Here is an 18,602-nt window from a genome sequence, read left to right as displayed (position 1 = left end):
TTTTTGTTTCCATTGTTTGATATAAAGAAACCACAGTCACCTTCAAAAGTAGATTTATAAGGGTGTGCCTGGGTAGCTCAATTGGTTAGGCGTCTGACTCTTGGTTTCGGCTCAGGTCATGATCTCAAGGTTGTGAGTTCAAGCCTCATGTTGGGCTCCACTCTGGGCACGGAGCCTAATTTAAAAAAAAAAAAAAGATTTATAAGGGAATATTGTCAGCCCTTTGGGAACCTTAAAGATTTAATGTCTTAAGTCAATTTCTTCCTAATTTCAACAACTGTGGTAATAATAACAAATAGCATGATATATACCCAATCTAAGGATAAAAAAAAAAGCCTCTCTATTTTCCTTCTAATTTCTGTCAAGATCAGGTTTTTGTGTCATTAATTACAAGAGATTGGTGACCATTGTGTTCTGCTCTTGAGAGGAATTGAAGATATAAATGTAATGGTTATTTTTGTCCATTATAGATGTTAGTTAGAGAAAATTTGTAGACTTTAGGAAAATAGCAAAAACAAAAGAAACACCAAGCGACCCACACTATTCAAATAAATTCATATATTACAATGGAATGAATATATATTCATGTATGAATATATATAAATATTTTTCTTTTCATGTATTTTAAAATTTTCTTTCATACTCTTGGTTAACCTCATTTTTTAATGGCTACTATTTTTTAATGGATGTACCATGGTTTACTCACCCATTCTTCTATTATAAGATATTAAGAGGTTTTAATTATTGTACTATAAATGCTGTTATTTTCCAAGTTCTTTGAGTGTAAGCCTTTTCTTTTTTTTTTATTTTTTTTTATTTATTTTTATTTATTTTTATTATTTATTTGCGAGAGAGAGAATGAGAGACAGAGAGCATGAGAGGGAGGAGGGTCAGAGGGAGAAGCAGACTCCCTGCTGAGCAGGGAGCCTGACGCGGGACTCGATCCCGGGACTCCAGGATCATGACCTGAGCCGAAGGCAGTCGCTTAACCAACTGAGCCACCCAGGCGCCCCTCTTTTTTTTTTTAAAGGAAGCCTTTTCCTTTAATTTGGGGATATTGACTTAGACCTCATGCCCAGAAGTGGGATTAGTGGATCAATTTAAATGGAAAATTTTTTTTTTTTTAAAGATTTTATTTATTTATTTGAGAGAGAGAATGAGACAGAGAGAGCATGAGAGGGTCAGAGGGAGAAGCAGACTCCCTGCCGAGCAGGGAGCCCGATGTGGGACTCGATCCCAGGACTCCAGGATCATGACCTGAGCCGAAGGCAGTCGCTTAACCAACTGAGCCACCCAGGCGCCCCTAAATGGAAAAATTTTAAAAATCTTGATACTTGCAGTCAAAATGTTCAAGGAAAGTATTTTAGGGGGCGCCTGGGTGGCTCAGCCATTAAGCGTCTGCCTTCAGCTCAGGTCATGATCCCAGGGTCCTGGGATCGAGCCCCGCATCGGGCTCCCTGCTCTGTGGGAAGCCTGCTTCTCCCTCTCCCACTCCCCCTGCTTGTGTTCCCTCTCTCTCTCTCTGTCAAATAAATAAATAAAATCTTTAAAAAAAAAAAAGAAAGTATTTTAGAACCAATCAATTAGTAAGCTAGTCCACAAATATTTATCTAACGTATATGCATTGTATGAGTCACTGGGGATACAGTGAGAAAATATATTTACCCATCTCACCCCACCACATTCATAGAGCTACATTTTGCAGGAAGATAGGTGTTGAATTTTTAAAATTAATATTAAGGAGGAACTACAGGATACTTTAGAGTCTGATAATAAAAAGATCCAATTCAGTTAGAAAAAGGTGGCTTCTTTTAAGAGATGAAGAGAAGTGAAGTAATGTAAATCTTGAAGGATTTGCAAGTTGGAGAGAGGATGAACACTGGATGCTAGGAGATGAAACAGCATGTGGGGTCACCATGAGAATGACATGATCAAGGAACTGGAATACAACTTGTGTAACGAATAGAAAGAATATGGGAAAGTGATAAAGCTGAAGAGATGGATAAGAGACAAATCATATAGGACCGTATAAATCCTGTAAAGAGAATGGAGATTTAACTTGATCATAAGTACAATGAGAACCAACTGAATGATTTCAGGCAGATGAATGGCACTTTCATTAAATTTTTTTTTTCTTTGGCTTGCAATGCAGAGAGTGCATTGTAGAGACAAAACTGGATTTAGGGAAACCAGTTAGGTGACTGTTACCTCAGTTCATGTAAGTGTTAGTTATATTAGGGACTAAGGAAATGGTAAGTAAGGATGAATGGCAATAGGCAATTTCAACAATCATTTAACAAGTTAAGTGTGGGCATGAGGGAAAGGGAGGAGTCAACTGACTCTAGGTCTCTGGCTGGAGCATTTGTAGGGTTGATGTCATTGTATGAACTGTAATTGCAGAGGAAGATCACAAGTTCAGTTTTGGAAATACTGAGTTTGAGATGCCAATGAAATACCCAAATGGAGATATCTATTAAGCAATTTGAAATACTGGTTTGGAGCTTAGCAGAGTAGAATGCATTGGTGATCAAGATTTGGGAATCACTAGCCTATGGATGTTAATTGATGCCATGGCAGTGGATAAGATTATTTTGGGAAAGACAAGAGGGCCTAGGACAGAGACCTGAGATCCTCCAATATTAAATGGTTAGGAATAGATTGAGACACTGGCAAAGGACACTGAGAAGGAGCTACTTAGATGAATAGAGTGTAAAGCTAAGAGAATGGATTATTGTGAAGGTCAAAGGAACTGGGCTTTTCAAAAGGTGGGTTAATAGTACCAAATGCCATGGAGAACTATAGGAGGTTGAAGACTGAAAATAGTACTTTGGGTTTAATGGCATAGGACTCACTGTTGATTGTAATTAAGAGAAATATTTAAAAAATATTTTTAAAAAAGAAAAATATTAATGGAGAGGCTAGAAGCAAAAATCTATGGTAGAGTGGATTCAGTAGTGAGTGGAAGAGAGAAAATAAAGGTGAGGCGAAGTTTATATGTAAGGAGTTGAGAATAAGGGAAGTGACTCAGGATAAAATGGGATAGGAAAGTGGGTCAATTAGGAATATTTTTAAAATGGCAAAGACTGAGCATGTTTAAATTAAGAGAGAGGATAGGGTGAAAATACAGGGAAAGTAAGGTGAGAGGGATGGGGTCTAAAGTATGTTCTTATATAGAGGGAGTGATATTGCCATTCTCACAGGAAAGAATAAAGAAAGAATAGTGCAACATTGGCTGTTATGGAAGTTGTAAGATAACTTTGTTCCTATATGCTAGTTTAATTTTCTTTGTGAAGTAGGAGACAAAGTCATGCTGAGTGTTGTGGCGAGGAAACAAGCCCAGAAGTTTAAGAACAATGAAATATTTTGGAAATATTTATTGGGGATCTTAGGGGAGTAAACTATATTGAGAAACAATAATGCTGTCCTGCCCAGCACTTTTGAAAGCTAATTTGAAGTTTTTGACAAAACAATTATAGTGGCATCAATATGCGTTATTGTATGATTTTCTTTTTCTAGTAGTCTCAGCAACATGGCCATAAGCACAAGGGAAGCAACTGATTGGATGGTATGAAAAAAAAGGGACAAGATAATTTAGGCACAGAAAAGCTATTAGTGGATCTATATAGTTTTATGGAAAAGAAAAAAGGAAAAAAGGAAAAGAGATTTTAGTATCCTTGCAAGAAGATGGTAAAAATGATAGACTAGAAAACAAAGTTTCATGGAGATAAACCAAGTGGACTCTACTGGAAAGGTCCTATCCAGAACTGAGGTCCTGATATGATCAATAAAGAGGTGTGAATGATCATTATACAAAGTTAGAGGGATGGGTCAACAGGTGGGAGTAAGGAATTATTCATCAGGGAGGGTGGCATACACTTATTATTTCCTTGTCTATGTCTCCCATTCACTTATTTTTCCATCTTACTATAAATGTCTGCAACTCTCCGCCTGAAGGATTTATTTGCTTGATCTGAAATGCTGGGTGTTAATTCTCATGACCTCCACCAATGATAGATGAGGAATTGGTGGATGAAGACCCCAGCTTCCTTGTATGTAAGTTGAAATAAATACTGAAATGTATTCTACACTGTCTCCTAGAATTCCCCAGTGGAATTAAGTTCCAGTTGTCCCCAGTGGTCATGGATTGGATAATGTATCCTTTATTGGTTTCTTTTCTTTCCTGTCTTACTTCTGCATTCCCTGGCTGGTGTTTCTTGTGATCATTCCCAAATAAACTTTATTACTTGAAGTTGAGTCTCAAGGTCTGCTTCTAGGGGAAGTGCAAACCAGGACAGAGAGGGAGGGTAAGTTTTGGTGATGACAAGGTCATGGGTGTGTCCATGAGAATGTGAAATGGATAGAGTGGTGAGGGAGTCACTGGATATAAGAAATTCAAGAAATGTTGCAATAATTGTCTGCTTGGAGGTTAAAGCTATACATGGTGTTGTTAAGAGAGAGGCAGAGGAAGAATGTGAGCCAGGCGTGAAAAAAATCATTAAGTGAGGGGAAGTGAGCAAGGAATTTGCTAAATGAACATGATAGGGAGGACTTTTGAATAGTACAGACAGATGGAAGGCTGAATTTTATAGAATAGTGTAAAAAATAGTTTGGAAATGATGAGTTGGTGATTGATGAGGCTACCACCTCTACTTCATAATCCTGAGGTAAAACTGTGTGTGGAAGGATGAGCAGCTTTTAGCTGTTAAAACTGCAAGGGAAGTAATGTTATTGGGGAAGAATCAGAAATTGCATCCAAGTCTCTATTTGCTCACTTTCCCATTCTCAGCAAACAAGTGTGTCAGAATGACCTGAGAAGAATCATTTAGGGTTTCTTACCCTTTTTTTCCCTAGGGTCCCCTATGGCTGTCTGATGAATTCTATGAAGGGAATTCTCCCTTTTTCAGGATAATATAAATGCATAAAATAAGATACTTAGGATTACAAGGGTATCAGTTATATTGAAATAGTTATTAAAATATTAAAACATACATTTGTGATGTGGTAATATATGTATTACCTCATTACTACATTAGACAATCAAATAACTACCATACTTTCAATGTATGATAAGTATAAACAGTATCTCTAGATAACTTGTAGCACTTGCAATGTAATGTAAAAATATGTTATTTCTACTGGTGCCAAATCCCAGCTATGGCATAGGAATATGACATATCATCTGGGTTTATTATTGAAAATATACATTTTTGCTACAAGTTAGCAAAAATAAAAATATAATTTTCTAATCTAGTTCATGAACTCCCTAAATTCTATCAGGTAAAAAACTGTGATAAGATCTTTTCTGCATGACCTCCCTCCTTACAACCCCAACTTCTGGTTGGACTGGCATGTGTCCTTACTTTAGGGATTGGGAAAAAAAAGTCAAATTTCCTGCCCTTTGAAAGAATAATATTGATCTATATATAACAAATATTATTGAAAAAGACAATCACCTTTTTCTGTCCACATTGTACCTCCCTCATAAAGTGTCCGTGAATTGAGGAGGGGAGAGAATTGGAGAATAAATGAAGTCACCATGAGTGGGGTGGGAAGGGCATGATAGAATCCCCCTAAAGTTTCAGAGGTCTGTGCATAGAGAGAACCTGTGATTTAGTTTTCAGGACACAGACTGGGAGATAGCTAGTCTCATGTAGGATACCTGTGGCTATATGTGCCAGGGAATTGGACTGGAAAATGCAATGTTGTGTCTATCCATGAAAATGTGGGAAACGGTCCCTGTACTTCCTGAAGGAGGGTCTGAAAGTTCTTGTAGGCTCTAAAGGAGTCATGCTAGTTGATTGAGAGGGAAGGGGAAGCTGCTAGTCTTTACAGAATTCTCAAAAGCCAGATGAGCGGATAAGTGGGAAATGACATGGAAAAGACCCCTTTAAATCTGAGGACTGAATTTCAGTAGACTATGAGCTCTATGGAACCAAATGGAAACCACTCCACAGCCACTGACCATTTAATCTCTATTCAAGGGACCTGGGTTTATTGCCTGTGTAGAATACTGGAGTGAGGTATAAATGGAGATAGCCATACTGAATGGTGGGCACCGTTTTTTACCAAAATGTATAAATCTTTTTATACACACTTTTTTTTTTTTTTTAACCACAAGTGTATAAGCACTCTTGTCAAAGCCTGGCATGGGGGACTCATGAAGAGACTTGATCTGAGTGTGACTAGGAAGTAATTGAATTGGACTGATTTTACTTTGTAGTGCTTACATTATATTTACTGAAATAGCATAATGTGTACGTAGGATCAACAAAGTTCAGAAACAGAAAAATACATTGATTGTGTATCTAGGTTTATATTTGTGAGCATTTACAACTGCTCTAACAGAAGTGTAAAAGGTTTTATGATGTGGTATACAAAATACCATGTGGTTGTGCTGATGCTTGGGGGAGAAAATATTTTCCTATATCTCAAATCCCATTGGGGAACTTTCCTCTAGGCATTTTGATAGTCTGTTAGGAAGAGGCTGACTATGGTTAATTAAAGGAACAGGAAGACTGTATTTCCAGCTCCTTTTAGTTTACTTTATTTATTTAATTTTGAAGATTTTATTTATTTATTTGAGAGAGAAAGAAAGAGAGAGAGTGCATGCATGAGCGGGGAGAGGGACAATGAGAGAGGGGAGAGGGAGACACAGACTCCCTGCTGAGCAGGGTAGCTGGAGACAAGGCTTGATCCTAGGACCCTGAGATCATGACCTGAGCCAAAGGCAGATGCTTAACGGACTAAGCCACCTAGGCACCCCTAAATTTACTTTAGACATTTCAATAAAAGTCATGTCAGACTAATACATTAAACCTATTGATATGACATGTCAGATATTGAAATAATGCATTATAACATCAATATTATTGTGCTACGAGTTTTGTTGTAAAGTTATTTCTCAGGTAATATTTGATTTTTTGTCAACTTTTTGTAGGTTGAATTACATATACTCAGTTACTGAATGGTATGAATGTAATGTAGTATTGATTTACAGATTTAGATGAATGCTCTGTATGTATAGTTTTCATTTATAAAGAGTTTTATAAACAATTTTTATGGACAGTAGTAATTAGGTGAAAGGATATTACAAAGTTTTTCTAAATTATGGAATGTTCTAAGATGGTTCTGCAAGACATTGTGGTTTTAGCTGATAGAAAACATCATTCTTCAATTAGGATGGCATGGATTGCGGACATGATAGAAATAGCTGCTAGTTATTTTGCACCAGTTTTATGTGTGTACTTTACCTATATTACCTCATAAAGACATAGCAATACTCCTCTTATGTCCTCATTTTACAGTTGAAAAACTTGGGTTCAGAAAGCCTAAGTGGCCCATTAACACAACTAATAAATGATCAAGGTGGGAGATAATTTCATTTCTGTCCAGCTTCTAAATCTGTGCCCTTCCCACCATCCTCTGCTCCCTTGATAAGGGGAAACAGCTGATTATCCCATAGTCAAGCACCCCTCTGGTCTTTTCTATCCTCCATGCTTCATTTTGGTAGCACCCAGTAGCTGGAAGTGTAAATTCAGGTAGCCTCTGAAATTTTTACAATAAAAGGCATATTCTGAGGTCTCTGGAGAAAGCAACTAAGCAAACTTTGAAAGGAGAGTTTCCTGTTTACTCAAATAGTGACACTTGGAGACCATATGGAGGCACTTCTTAATTGAAGTTAATAAAATGAGGAATGTTTGCTGTACTATATTCACATATTACCATTTGTTTACTCAGTGGTATTATGGGAAAGGATTGGATGGGGAGAACCTTACATGGCAGTGGTTCTCCAAGTATGGTTCTCTTGACCAACAGCATCAGCATCACCTGGGAGCTTGTTAGAAATGCAAATTCTTAGGCTCCATCGCATAGCTACTGAATCAATCTTGGGATGATGCCTAGCAATCTGTGTTTTATTTGATAATCTTTCCAGGTGAGGCTCCTGCTGAAGTTGGAGAACCACTGTTCTGTGGCCCTGTGGAGAGCTCTTTAGTATTTTATTGTAGTTAAAACTACACTGTAGGTAGGAGGATCTTACCTTGATATTTACGACTTTTCATGAATCTTGGGCAATCTCCCTAACATCTGTTTAGAGCTATGTTGTCCAAAGCAGTAGCCCATAGCCACAAGTGGAATGTAGTAGTCTGAAATGAGATATGTTCTAAACTTAAAACAAACACCAGATTAAAAAAAAAAACTAGCATGAAAAACATGTAAACTACTCTGTTAAAATTTTTATATTGATTACACGTTGAAATGATAATACTTTGGATATGTTGAGTTAAATAAGATAAAATTTTGCTTGTTTTTAAAAAAAATGTGACTTCTGGAAGTTTAGAATAAAATATGCAGCTTACCCATGTTATATTTGTGTTGGATAATTCTGGGTTCTATTTCCATATCAATATAGATAAATAAATTGTTCACATTTGGAAAGCATTTGGTTTTATCATTGAGGGAGTGTGGAGCAGAGAAGCCTCGGTTTCCCCCCACTGAACTTAATTCCCCAAACACTATCATTGACTGAAAAGATGACTAAGCTCTCACTCGCTAAGGTTGTTTACTCATGTCTACTCAACTCTGAACTAAGTGTGGCCAGTGAAGACATTCTGTCTGTGTTAGGCATGAAGACATTCTGTGTTAGGCATGAAGGTAGCCTCACTATTATAAATTCAGCAGGTGCACACCAATGTAGGTGGAAGGGAATCTTTGAGTTTGAAGGATTCAGCATCTTCTAGACCCCTAAACAATCAAATACTATTTCTTAAATCCTCTTTTGACCTGAAAGTAGACTCGGAAAACATTAAAACCTCAGTAAAGAACAGAGGCACATTTGAAAACAAAAGTATTTCTGTAGCATTGGGACTACATCTGTGAATTTGTGTGAGAAAAAAATTGTATTGAGTCAAACACAGATTTCTATGATTCAGAATAAAGAATTATGCTGAATTAATTTTTTGGCCAGTTTGGTTTTATTTTATGATCTAACCTTTTACGATATAAAGCATTCATCATTATCCAGCCTGAAAGGACTTACATTAATAAGAATTGGAATAGCCTTGCCAACTTGCCTTTCATTGGTTTATTGATGCATTTGAAGTTGTATTATAGTTTATTGTTAATATAACAATTGTCAATGACTTGGTTTTATATCTAATTTTCAGAAAAAGTGGTGTGAATATTTCATCCTAAGTAATATAAACATTTGTGAGTTTTGGAATCTGAATTTAATTCACCTTTCGGACTTAAGTGATGAACTTTTGTTGAAGAATATTGCTTTTTACTATGAAAATGAAAATGTTGAAGGTACCACCTTAGTATATTATAATAATTGTACTTTCATCCAGAGATAAACATTATACAGTCTTTAAAACTTCAAAATCATTTTTTTATGTCCAACATATAACATAGCAATTATTTTCCTTTCAATCTTTGTTTATACATGTATATAAGTTTTATTTAGTTGCAGTCAGAGTGAGTGTTATATTTTAAAACATTTTTAACTTAGTATACTCAAGTATTCTCAAAAAATATGTGTTTGAGTATTTGGCATTTCTAGATAATTTTAATAGTTGAAATTTTCATTTAAATATATGCATTACTTGGGACGCCTGGGTGGCTCAGTTGTTTAAGCAACTGCCTTCGGCTCAGGTCATGATCCTGGAGTCCCGGGATCGAGTCCCACATTGGGCTCCCTGCTCGGCAGGGAGTCTGCTTCTCCCTCTGACCCTCCCCCCTCTCATGCTCTCTCTCTCTCATTCTCTCTCTCAAATAAATAAATAAAAATATTAAAAATATATATATATGCATTACATTTTTAAAAATATTTACTCTAATCAAGGTAATCATCCCACTACTATGAGATATTTAGGAAATTTTAATTTTTTTCCAAAGACAAAGCTGATTTATATGTTATATGTAATTTGTTTTTCTTTCTTTGAATTATTTTGTTAGAATAAATTTTCTGCTGTTTCTTAATACTCAAAGGAAAAAAACATGTTTTAAGAGAGCCATAACTCATTGAGTATTCTTGAAGCTTCTTTGACCTCTAGAATTTGGTTCCTACACATTGCAAATATTGGAATGAGTTAGCTACATATAAATTTAGCAACTCTCTACAAATTTTCTTATCTCTGAAAAATAAGTTATATTCAGTTTTATTGGTTGTAAAGTTATATGTGTCATAACCTTTTTTTTACTTTATAAAATAGATATTCATAATCTATTATACTGTTATGATAGCTGTAATTTATTCATTTAGGTGCAGAGTGGAACTCACTGAAAATTTCACTCTTTGACAAATATTTCAGAACTCTATGAATGTAGTCAAAGTGCATGCTTCTGTATATATAGGAATGACTTTTAATATTTAGTACTTTTAACTATTATATAGGCCTACATTTGAATTTGGGAGATGTCATTATGAAAGATTATGAACATCTCTGGAATACTGTGTCAAAGTTGGTCAGAAAGTTTGCTGTTGGAAAGCCATTTCCTCTGAGAACAACAAAACTTTCTTTTCTTGAAAAGAATCCATCACCAATCAAAGGTAATAAATCTCTAAATTAATTTGAAATAACAGTTCAGATCTCTGGAAATTTTTTTGAAAACACTACTAATTAAATGCTGTATATCTAAATAATTTTCTGGCACTATGCATTTAAATAATAAATAATAATAAATAAATAATAATAAATAAAAATAAGATTACCTTTTGCTATATCATTGGGATAATATGCTATGACTATAATTTTGAAGAGTTATATGTTTTGCTTGTAGCTAATGTTGTTGCCAATTAAAAAAAAAAGCCAGATATATGTGACTTCTGTTTCTATCAATTTCTATCAATATGGCAGTATAGGTTAGGGGAAAAATCTCTTTTGGGAAACAATTGAAATGCTGGTAAGACACACCAAACATCTTTTTGTATTATCATAGCTAAGCTCAAAACAATAGAAGTGCAATTCCAGGAGCCAAAAATAAAGGGAGAGATGGATCTCTGGCTAATACAAAATGAATTACTCTGATGATTTCCAATTATAGGCCCATCCTCCCAAGAATCTGGGGTTTCAGTTATTCTTAGTAGTGTCAAGACAACTCTAAGCCAGAAAATTAGCTTCAAGTGATCAGAAGAATCTAGTACATTCTTTGTAGAGGAAAAACATCATAAACCCTGGGAACGCCTGGGTGACTCAGTCAGTTAAGCGTCTGCCTTCAGCTCAGGTCATGATCCCAGGGTCCTGGGATTGAGTCCCACATTGGGCTCCTTGCTCAGCAGGGAGCCTGCTTCTCCCCCTGCCTGCCACTCCCCCTGCTTGTGCTCTCTCTTTTTCTCTCTGACAAATAAATAAATAAAAATTAAAAATATCGGGGCGCCTGAGTGGCTCAGTCGGTTAGGCGTCTGCCTTCGGCTCAGGTCATGATCCCGGGGTCCTGGGATCGAGTCCCGCATCGGGCTCCTTGCTCCGCGGGAAGCCTGCTTCTCCCTCTCCCACGCCCCCTGCTTGTGTTCCCTCTCTGACTGTGTCTTTCTCTGTCAAAAAAATAAATAAAATCTTTAAAAAAAAAATTAAAAATATCATAAACCCTGGTTTTACAAGATACAGGTTTTACTCATATTCTGCCAAATACGAGTACAAATATGAATTTATAAAGAAGTAGAGGAAATAATCTAAGAGAAACTGTAAGCTATAGAGCTAGAACTTCATATTTTGTAATTATCAAAAGTAGAATATACTATATGTGTATTTAAAATGCTCAAAGAAATAAAATATGAAATTTGAAACATGAGAAAATTACAAAATTCTATAAAACACCATTCATATTTTAAAGTAATCAAAGTTGTAGCAATGAAAATATTGCCAATGGATAGGTTAAAAAGCTGATTGGATATTGCTAAAGAGAATGTGTGAACTAGAAATTCATCAAAAGAATTACACTTAAAAGTAGAGATGAGATGTATAACCATGTTATACACCTTAAGCTTATGTGTCAATTATATCTCAATAAATCTGCAAAAAAAACTAAAAAAACAAACAAAAGAAATAAGAGCTGAAGCAATATAAAAGATATGTCAAAAAACAAGATATAATGAAGAAGTCTAACCTTCTATTCATTTGGAGATTCAGAAGGAAAGAATGAGCCAATGTGGGTTAGACAATATTTGAAGAGATCATGGCTGGGTATTTGCCTGGATTGAGGAAAGACAAGAATTTGCACATTTAGGATATATGATGAATCCCAAGTGGGATAAATGAAACATATGAACATACACACTCACAGATAAATACACACACTGGATACAATATAGTATAATTATAGAATATAGAAAATGAGTATCTTAACAAATTACCTAGAAAGGAACAAAAATTAGTCTATAATAGACTTCCTCTATAACAATGATAGAAATCAATATAGTGAAATTATATGTTTCTTAAAATATTTAAGAATGAAGAAGTAATATAAACATTTTTAGAAATACAAAAACTGGGACTCCTGGGTGGTTCAGTTGGTTAAGCGTCTGCCTTCAGCTCAGGTCATGATCCCAGGGTCCTGGGATTGAGTCCCACATCAGGCTCCTTGCTCAGCAGGGAGTCTGCTTCTCCCTCTGCCTGCTGCTCCCCCCCTGCTTGTGCTCTCTCTCTCTCTCTCTCTCTCTGACAAATAAATAAATAAAAATAAAATCTTAAGAAAAGAAATACAAAAACTGATTTATCCATCATCATAGTATCATGGAAGATATTTCCATTTGATGAATTTGAGGAAGAATAAAATATCCCCCTAAGGAACGTGAGAAGGAAATCTAATGGGAATTTGGGATGTATCGATATATTTTTCAGAATATGGGGAAGAATATATATACTCTTATGTCCAGATAAGTTCTACCAGACAAAGACTCTTGAGGAAGATCAAATAAGGGGTTTGAAGATCAAATAAGGGAGTGGTTAGGTAAGATCAGGAAGAGAATAAAACCAATGTAGGACATGTTAATGAGTAGGTTTCCACTGTGGGCAACTACAGGTAGATTTTACTGGGAATCTTAGAATGTTGTACAAACCACCTCAGAGATGTCTTACCTGAAGAGCAGGATAGATGGGGCATTTAACCTGCAACTCCTGTCATACTTTTGGCTGAGGCTATCTCTGGGGCATTGAATCCTTAGCACTTCTGGCCTTCTTCACATGGCTATAAGAAGAAAAGTGCTCAGGCAGAGAGTTGCAGAGACCTGCAGTAAGAAGGTGTCAGGCAAACACAGGAACAGTGAACACCAAGGGGATAATGGGCAGAGCAATGGCAGCTTACCTAGAATTATGAACCAGATATAAATAAAAAGGCATTCATTAGCCACTATTATATATAGGATATATGTGTGATATGTATTGTATCTATCACATGTATGTGTATATGTGCAGATACATATATATGTATACATATATATAATATCAAAGAGGATGTAAGAAAATACTGTAATGATATCAAATTATTTCATTATTATCTATATATTTTCCCCTACTTTTTTAACATTTCATTTCCATAAAAGTATTTATGTAGGAGGTCTCTGAGTGAGAGTTCCATATTCAAATTCCTTGTAATAAGGGACAATGAAGGAAATAAACATTTAAAAATAGGAAACAGTTATTTTTCTACCTACCTACCAACATCCCTAAATGCTGCCTATTTCTTCATACTCTGCTATGTTCCAAAATGTTTTAATGTGGGCAATAGCTTTATGGGAAGGTCTGGAATTGATAAATGTAATTAAAATCAATGAAAAATGTTTTTTAATATAAGGTTTTAGAACATGATGTGTAATGTTTCTATGTGAAAGTTTCACATTTGACACTGTCTTAATTTTTTTTTTACTTGTTTACAGATACCGCCAAGGAAAACATTCCTAATTTGGGATTTATTTCAATGTCATGTGAAGTGGTTGATAAGTTTGTTGGTGACCTTTTGACAGATTTGCCTTTCTTAAAGAGGTATAAGACCAAAAATGTCTCAGTAAATGGGTGGAATGGATGACTTACTCATTAAAGATTCTATGAAATGCAACAAATTAAATGGAGTATATTAGGTGCAATATGTGTTTGTAACAAATAATGAGTTTAATAACAAATTTATCAATGTCTTTGATCTTAACTAGGTTAAAATCAACATAGTTTTAATCTTAGAGTAAAATTACTCCAGCTGGTTGTTGTTAATTAGTGGCTTAATTAATGAATATTTGTTGATGTTGATGGGACTGTTAGAGATGTGGGATAGATTCTGCGTTCTTAAGCACCTAATAAACTGCTTTTTGGATTCTAACACCCACATCATATTATAGAAAGAGGAAAGGTGGCTATGATTTTTTAAAATATTAAAAAAATGAAATCTGTGCTGTGTTCTATTTAGAGGCATGAAATTTAAAATATGCATATGTTTCTTTTTGTCTCATAGTGATGATCCTATTGTAACTTCACTAGTTAAACAAAAGGAATTTGATGAACTTGTGCATTGGCATTCTCACAGACCCCTTAGTGATGATTATGACAGGACGAAGTGTCAATTTAATGGTGAGTTATGTGACTCTGGTGAAATAAATTAAAATCAATTTCATTCTTTTTATTTTGTAATAAAAAGTTATCATATCATGAGCCACAAGTTATATTTCTTGAATAATAATAGTCTACAAGATATTTAGATGTATGTCAGTAAAGATGGTAATGAAAAAGTCCCACTCTGTTTACTGAGTCATAGGAGCACAAATGCTGATGTCCTAGGAAGTGCACCAATACTGCATTTGTCACCACAAAATATGAAACTGTTTTAAATAAATATGATGTGTAGTTTAAGATATTTGTGTATTCCTTGAAGTTCATAATACTGAGGCAATAGTCTTTCAAGTAATTTCAGCTACTTTCACACTACCCAGTTGATGACGTGTAACAAGTGCCAGTATTTTATATACCTTCATTCTCAGGATGGTTGGAACTGCAAAAGGAGGCCCATGAAACCACTAAAAGTAGATCAACAGAGATTGATTTAGGGATCTTGTCTCCTTAGTTAATCCTTTGTCTTCATCCATATTTGTCTACCCCTATCTCACCTCCACCCTTCTTCAAGTTGACAAAACTTACTTTCAGAAGAATCTAGGAGTGTGCATAGTAAGCTCGCTCATACTTATCAGCCTGCTTACATAAACAGCTACTAAGATCCTGCAAGATGTGAGGGGATCTTTTAGATTAACCATTAATATCCCTCAAAATGGTTTAATTTGATATATGTAGATACAGACATAGAAAAATCAACCAGCTTAATTATCCCCTTAATTGTAGTTTTCTTTGGGTATGGAAGTAAATCATACCTTGATTGTTGGGATTTCCTATGTCTTTGGATTTTTCCATAGTGAAAGTGTTTTTTAGCTGCCAAGCTCTTGGCTCTGTGGTTATGGTTTAGAGTAAGGATTTTTCTGTCAAGCAGTGCCAGAAGCCAGGATATCCAAGATGGATATCTTCTTGATTTTGCCTCTATCTTCTTAAACTCATTCATAGGGCAAATAACAGAGGTAATACGCAGAATCTGTTATTCTTTATAGCATCCTGATATTTGCTTTAGGAGGTAGGCAGTGAAAGAGTGTTTTGTCACTTCCATCTTTTAAATAAGGTAGGAAATTACTCCATAGACAAGAATTTGCCTGACTTGATTCCCTCTTTAACAAAGGTAAATCTAAATTACTAAATTACTATTTCAAACTAAAAAGTACATGTGTGGGTGGGATGGTATGAAGAATTAATGAGAATGCTGTTGAAAAAAATATAGTAGTTTTACATTTTAAGTCTTTCTTTTTCAGAAAAATCTAGAGATCCTCATTATCTTAGGTCTGTGCAGAAGTATCATGTTTTTCAACGATTTTATGGGAAATCATTAGAATCAGTCTCTCCAAAAGTTGTTGTAACTCAAGCTGTCAAGCCAAAGGATAAGTTCATTGCACCCAAGAACAAAAAGGCACATGTAGGTTCTATTAATTCTATCAAATTTTAAAACTGTTTATTGACTTTTCTTAAGTTGTATTTGTTCAATTCCTCTGGTAGTTTCTTTCCATGCTATGCTTTTTCTTTTTATATATGATCACTTAGATTATTTTATTTACTTGGTAAGAAAGTCTAACCTCCATATACAAGGTTATATATGGTCCTGTATACATAATAAAATGTATATATATTTGAAAAAGAATATAAGACAATAGGTTACTAAAGGCTTAGATTTAGAAATGTTGAAATAAAATTAAAAATATAGTTCTTTTGAATTCTGGTTTAAGATGGCAATATAGGAGGTTCCTGAACTCATCTTCTCCCATAGACATACAGAATTTACAGATAAATACAGAAAAATTCTCTCTGAAAGCAATCCAGAAACTGGAGAAATAACTCCTATACATTGGACAAATGAGAAAAATCCCACAATGAAACAGGTAGACGAGGCTGAGACATACACTCCCTATAAACCCCATCCCTGGTGCAGAGACATACAATTGGGAGAAAACTCACAAGCCTCAGTTTTCCTCTCAGGAGGAAAGGATTGGGACCAGATTTTTGGTTTGGCACCCCAACTTTTGAGGTCCACCTGAAGAAAGGGCCCCTCATAACATCTAGCTTTGAATGCCAACAAAGCTTGCATCCACAGGACCCACAAGACTATAGCCTGACTATCCCCCCCAGGGCACAGAGGCAGCAGACTGAAATGCTTATTCCCAGTCTTTCCCTAAAAGAGACTGATTTGCATACTTTAAAAGCAGCAAAAGGAATCTAAGCATACCACTACAGAAAGCTATCAAATCACAAAGGAGGAGAAAAAGAGAAGAACAAAGGAATTGTAAATCAGTCAGAAAAAAATTAATGGCCATAGTAAGTCAATACTTATTAATAATTAAATTAAATGTAAATGGACTAAATTCTCCAATCAAAAGACATAGAGGGGATGAGTGAATAATAATAATAATAATAATAATAATAATAAAATACCCTACTATATGCTGTCTAAAAGAGACTCACTTCAGCTTTATTCAGCTTTAAGGACACACACAGACTGAAAGTAAAGGGATGGAAAAAGATATTCCATGCAAATGGAAGCCAAAAAATGCAGGGGTAGCTATATTTATATTAGAGAAAATAGAGTTTAAGGCAAAGACTGTATTAAGAGATAAGGAAAGTTATTATATAATGATAAAGGTGAAAATCTGAAAGCATTTTCTCTAAGATCAGGAATAAGACAAGGATGCCCACTGATATTCAAAATGGTACTGGAAGCCCTAGTCAGAGCAATTAGGCAAGAAAAAGAAATACAAGGCCTCCAAATTGGTAAGGAAGTAGTAAAACTTTCACTATTCGCTGTTGACATGACATTATATATAAAAAAACTCTAAAGACTTCACCAAAAAAATGTTAGAACTAATAAATGAATTCAGTAAAGTTGCAGGATATAAAATTAATGTACAGAAATCTGTTGTGCTTCTATCCACAAATAACACACTGGCAGAAAGAGAAATTAAGATAACAATTCTATTTACAATTGCATCAAAATACCTAGAAATAAATTTTACCAATGAGGTGAAAGACCTGTACTGTGAAAACTATAAAACATCAATGAAAGAAATTGAAGGTGACACAAAAAAATGGAAAGATATTCTGTGCTCATGGATTGGAAGAATTATTATTCTCAAAATGTCCATGCTACCCAAAGCAATCTACAATCTTAATGCAATCCCTATCAAACTACCAACAACATTTTTCACAGAACTAGAACAAATAATCCTAAAATTTGTATGGAACCACAAAATACCCTGAATAGCCGAAGCAATCTTGAAAAAGATGAACAAAACTGGAAGTATCGTAATCTCAGATTTCAAGATATACTACAAAGCTGTAGTAATCAAAACAGTATGGTACTGGCACAAAAACAGATATACAGATCAATGGAACAGAATAAAGAGCCCAGAAACACACATATACACTTAATTCAAGAAAAAGGCAAGAATATGCAATGGGGGGGAAAGACAGTTTAATAAATGGTGTTGGGAAAATTGGACAGCCACCTGCAAAAGAATGAAACTAGACCCTACCTTACAGCATACACAAAAATCAACTCAAAATAAAGACTTGAATAAAAGACCTGAAACCACAGAACTCCTAGAAGAAAACAGGGGTAAGTACCTTGGCATTGGTCTTAGCTATGAAATTTTTTTTTTTTTTTGGATTTGACATCAAAAGCAAAGCTAACAAAAGCAAAAATAAATAAGTGAGACTACGTCAAACTAAAAAGCTTCCATACAGCAAAGGAAACCATCAATGAAATGAAAAAGCAGTCTACTCTATGGGAGAAGATATTTGCAAATCATACACTGATAAGGGATTAATATCTAAAATATTTAAATAAGTCATATCACTTAATAGCAAAAAACCCCCCAAAACCAAACAATCTGATTTTAAAAATGGACTGAGTACTGAATAGAATTTTTTTCAAAGAAGATATATGAATGGCCAACAGGTACATGGAAAGGTACTCAACATCATCAGTCATCAGGGCAATACAAGTCAAAACCACAATGAGATATTATCTCAGAC

At 35.0% G+C, this 18,602-nt stretch overlaps 1 protein-coding gene across 4 annotated transcripts in view; it reads left to right on the top strand.

Moving 5' to 3' along the window:
• LOC118532776 (putative ATP-dependent RNA helicase DDX60) overlaps window positions 1–18,602 on the top strand; it is a 110,795-nt gene that overhangs the window by 20,791 nt on the left and 71,402 nt on the right. For all 4 annotated transcript variants that reach the window (XM_078069419.1, XM_078069418.1, XM_036087552.2 and 1 more), the window contains 5 exons: window positions 9,165–9,306; window positions 10,394–10,549; window positions 13,874–13,979; window positions 14,440–14,555; window positions 15,833–15,993. In XM_078069419.1, coding sequence (XP_077925545.1) covers window positions 9,165–9,306; window positions 10,394–10,549; window positions 13,874–13,979; window positions 14,440–14,555; window positions 15,833–15,993 — 681 coding nt within the window. The remainder of the gene's footprint in view (window positions 1–9,164; window positions 9,307–10,393; window positions 10,550–13,873; window positions 13,980–14,439; window positions 14,556–15,832; window positions 15,994–18,602) is intronic.

Source organism: Halichoerus grypus, chromosome 3, assembly GCF_964656455.1.
Source record: "Halichoerus grypus chromosome 3, mHalGry1.hap1.1, whole genome shotgun sequence".
Classification (NCBI taxonomy): Eukaryota; Metazoa; Chordata; class Mammalia; order Carnivora; family Phocidae; genus Halichoerus; species Halichoerus grypus.
Note: the sequence above shows the minus strand (reverse complement) of the source record. Positions and strands in the feature narration are given on the sequence as shown.